This window comes from Silene latifolia, chromosome Y, assembly GCF_048544455.1.
Source record: "Silene latifolia isolate original U9 population chromosome Y, ASM4854445v1, whole genome shotgun sequence".
NCBI lineage: Eukaryota > Viridiplantae > Streptophyta > Magnoliopsida > Caryophyllales > Caryophyllaceae > Silene > Silene latifolia.
The window spans coordinates 207145640-207149633 of NC_133538.1; the positions used below are offsets into that span (position 1 = coordinate 207145640).

Consider the following 3994-nt stretch of genomic DNA (forward strand, 5'->3'; position numbering starts at 1 on the left):
ATTGGACAAATGAATAAGACAAATGGAAAAAAGACAAAACATCTCACAATGCCCACCAATTTCGGTTTATGTGTGTAATATGGAGTCCATTTTATTTTTGTCAATTGTACAATTGTATGTCATGTGACATGTGACATGTCTTATGTCATGTTTTAATTTAAAATGCATATTTAACAAATTAAATATCATTTACAAATTAAATAAATCATATTTAACAAATTGACTAGTAATTTAAAATTACTTTCTCCTGTCATTCAAACACAGTTGGAGGAAGATATTTTGCAATTCACTGCAGATGATGTGCAGGAGGAGGTAGAGTATTGGAATCAGGTTGTTGTGTGCTTTGTCTTAGGAGCTAATCCACCATGGGAGGTGTTAGAAGTTTATATTCATAGAATATGGAATAAATATGGCATTGACAAGATTTTGTTCCTTCCTAATGGAATTTTTCTTGTCAGGTTTAAGACCTTGAATAGTAAGGAAGAAGTGCTTAAGGCTGGGTATCACATGTTTGATAACAAACCCTTAGTGGTTAAACCTTGGCAAAGTGATGTGGACCTCCTTAAAGAGGAGGTAAAAGTAGTGCCAGCTTGGATTAAACTGTATGGTTTACCTCTAAAATTTTGGGGTAAGTGTATGCCGAAGAAAGCTGCTTTGGTGGGACCTTATGTTAGGTCTAATCCAGCTACAGAGGCCAAAACCAGGCTGAGATATGCTAGGGTGATGGTTGAACTAAAAGTTGGGCACAAGTTCCCCACTTGTGTTCAGTTTAAAGATGAGCATGGTAGTTTACTGAAGGTAAAGGTGGAATATGACTGGAAGCCTAGTATTTGTTTGAAATGTAAAGGCATGGGACATGAAACCAATGAGTGTAGGAAGTCTCAGCAAAAGAAACAAGCTCTCCCTGTAGTCAGGAAAGAATGGAGACTTGTGCCTCAGGTAAAATCAAATTTATCTATGACTGAGTATCCTGTACTGTCCAGTCCAATTACTCCTGTTCCTAAACAGCAACAACTTGAGGAAAAGAAGGAGAGTGACACTGAGGACATCATAGATCTGGATGAAATTGAGAGACAACAGGATAGTGCAAGAAAAAATGGTGACCCTCCTAACCCAACTGTTTCTCATGAATAACATAGGTTTTTGGAATGTGCGGGGTCTTAATAGTGTAAATAAACAAAAAGTAGTTAAAAATTTTATGAATAATCATAGGCTTGGCCTATTTGGTTTGCTTGAGACTAAAATTAGTGGTGGAAATGTGGCAAATGTAACCCTAAATTTGTTTGATGGATGGTGTGTGACCACCAATAGTCATATTCATAAGGGTGGAAGGGTTTGGATGTTATGGAAGCCTCAACTTTTTGATGTACATGTTTTGGCTTATAATCCCCAGTTTATTCATGCAAAGATTACTGTTAAAGTCACAGGGAAGAGTTTCTTTTTAACCTTGATTTATGCCTTCAATGATGGTAAGGATAGACTTGAGCTATGGAGAAGTCTGAAGTATTTTGCTCATTCCTGCTCTGACCCTTGGGCTCTTGCTGGAGATTTCAATACAGTTTTGAATCCTGATGAGAGATTAGGTGGGCAGACTAAAGATGATGATATGGAAGCCTTTGTAGATTGTGTGACTTCTTGTGGGATGGTTGATATCCAGGCAACTGGTGCTTTCTTTACCTGGACAAATAAACAAGATGTTGAGCATAGAAAGTACAGTCGACTAGATAGATTTTTGGTCAATAATGAATGGTTAACTGGTTTTCCTGATATGATTGGACATTTTCACCCTGAAGGGTTGTTTGATCATAATCCCTGTGTTATATCAAACAAACACCTGGTTGTCACAAAGAATAGAAGTTTTAAGTACTTCAATATGTGGGGTGGTGCAGCTGTTTTTCTTCCTAGGGTTAAGACAGTTTGGGATGAACACTTTCAAGGCACTAGGATGTTCTGTATTGTCAAGAAATTGAAACAGTTAAAACCTGTCCTAAAGGAGATTAACAAAGAATGCTATGCAGATATTGAACTCAAAACTGGAGAAGCAGAGCAGGTGTTGACAGCTATTCAAAATTAGATTATTGATGATCCCAGGAATCATTTGCTTATCACTCGGGAAAGGGAAGCTCTGGAAAATCTCAGAAGATTGACTAAGGCCAGAGACAGTTTTCTTAGTCAAAAGGCTAAATCTAAATGGCTTGAGGAGGGTGATGCTAACACTGCATATTTTCATGCTGCTATCAGGAAGAGATGCATGAGTAATACCATAATACAGATTGAGGATCAGCATGGGAGAGTTTGTTCTGAAACTCAAAGTATCCAGGATGCATTTCTAGAGTATTATAATGGCTTACTGGGCAGTAGGAAGATCACTGAGAATGTCAGGTCTGCTGTTTTGGATTTTGGAAAATGTTGCAATGAGGAACATATATCTATTCTAAACAACCCAGTGCTATATGAGGAGGTCAAACAGGTTATTTTTTCCATTCCTATTGATAAAGCCCCAGGTCTTGATGGCTACACAAGTGGGTTCTTTAGGGATTCATGGGAGTTGATTGGCAATGATGTTGTGAAGGCTGTGCAAGATTTTTTTCACACTGGTCAGTTTCTCACTCAACTGAATGCAACTAATATCAGTCTAATTCCTAAATGTGAGAGACCAAAATCAGTTAAGCAATTCAGACCTATTGCTTGTTGTAATGTTCTTTACAAGGTTATATCTAAACTCCTTTGCAATAGATTAGCCCTGGTCCTCCCTGACATTATTCATGAAAGTCAAGGGGCATTTGTGCAAGGAAGGTCCATCATTGAGAATGTGTTGATTTGTCAGGACATTGTTCATCAGTACTCTAGAAAGAATGTTTCTCCCAGATACTTGTTTAAAATTGATCTACAAAAGGCCTATGATACAGTTGAATGGGATTTTGTGAAGCAGCTACTTACAGGTCTGAAGTTCCCTAGTAAGTTTGTTGGCCTACTTATGGCATGCATAACTACCACTTCCTATACTTTGGTGCTTAATGGGAATAACTTTGGCTATTTCAAGGGTGAGAGGGGTCTCAGGCAGGGTGATCCAGTGTCTCCACTCATCTTTACTATCTGTATGGATTACTTGTCTAGGCTAATTGCATTTGCTACTAGTAGGTGGCCTTTTCACTATCATCCTATGTGCAAAGCTATTAAACTCACTCACCTTATGTTTGCGGATGATTTGTTGATGTTCTGCAAAGGAGATGCTCCTTCCATCATCCTCCTCATGAAGGCCTTCACTTCATTTTCTAATGCTTCAGGACTGCAGATGAATAACACTAAGTCAGAATTTTTTTTCAATGGAATGAAGGGAGAGCTGCAAAAAGATATTTTATCAGTCAGAGGTTTTCAAGAAGGAGAAATGCCCTTTAGATACTTGGGAGTTCCTATTCAGCCTGGCAAAATCTCTAAAAAGGATTGTAGTAGCCTTGTGGAGAAAATGGTGACAAGAATCAGGAGCCTTGGAGCTAAAAAGCTTTTCTATGCAGGTAGGGTTGTCCTCATCAACTCTGTTCTTAATACTCTCTATAACTATTGGGCTGCCATGTTTGTTATCCCCAAAGCTGCCATTGAGAGAGTTGAGGCTATATGTAGAAATTACCTATGGGATAGTTCTACTGAATATCACCGAGTCCCATTGGTTGGCTGGGATAGAGTAACTATGCTTAAAGCTGCAGGAGGATTAGGCATTAAGAAAGCCAGTGTCTGGAATATAGCTTCTGTTGGTAAACTGGTTAACTGGATTTACACGAAGTCTGATAGATTATGGATCAAATGGGTTGACAGTGTCTACCTCAAAGGGTCTTCCTGGCATGACTATACCCCAGCAAATGATTCTACTTGGACTTGGAAGAGTATTTGTAAGGTGAAGGAGAAGATTAAAGCTGGCTTCATTGATAATGTTTGGACTCCTCACCAGAAAGGCTACACGATTGGTAATGGCTATGATTGGCTTATGGGAAATTAT

At 38.6% G+C, this 3994-nt stretch overlaps 1 protein-coding gene across 1 annotated transcript; it reads left to right on the top strand.

Annotated features, from left to right (window-relative positions):
* The first annotated feature begins 1198 nt into the window (after window positions 1-1198).
* Window positions 1199-2074, top strand: LOC141629970 (uncharacterized). Its single transcript, XM_074442878.1, has one exon. The coding sequence runs from the start codon at window positions 1199-1201 to the stop codon at window positions 2072-2074; it is 876 nt and encodes a 291-aa protein (XP_074298979.1).
* The last annotated feature ends 1920 nt before the right edge of the window (window positions 2075-3994 follow it).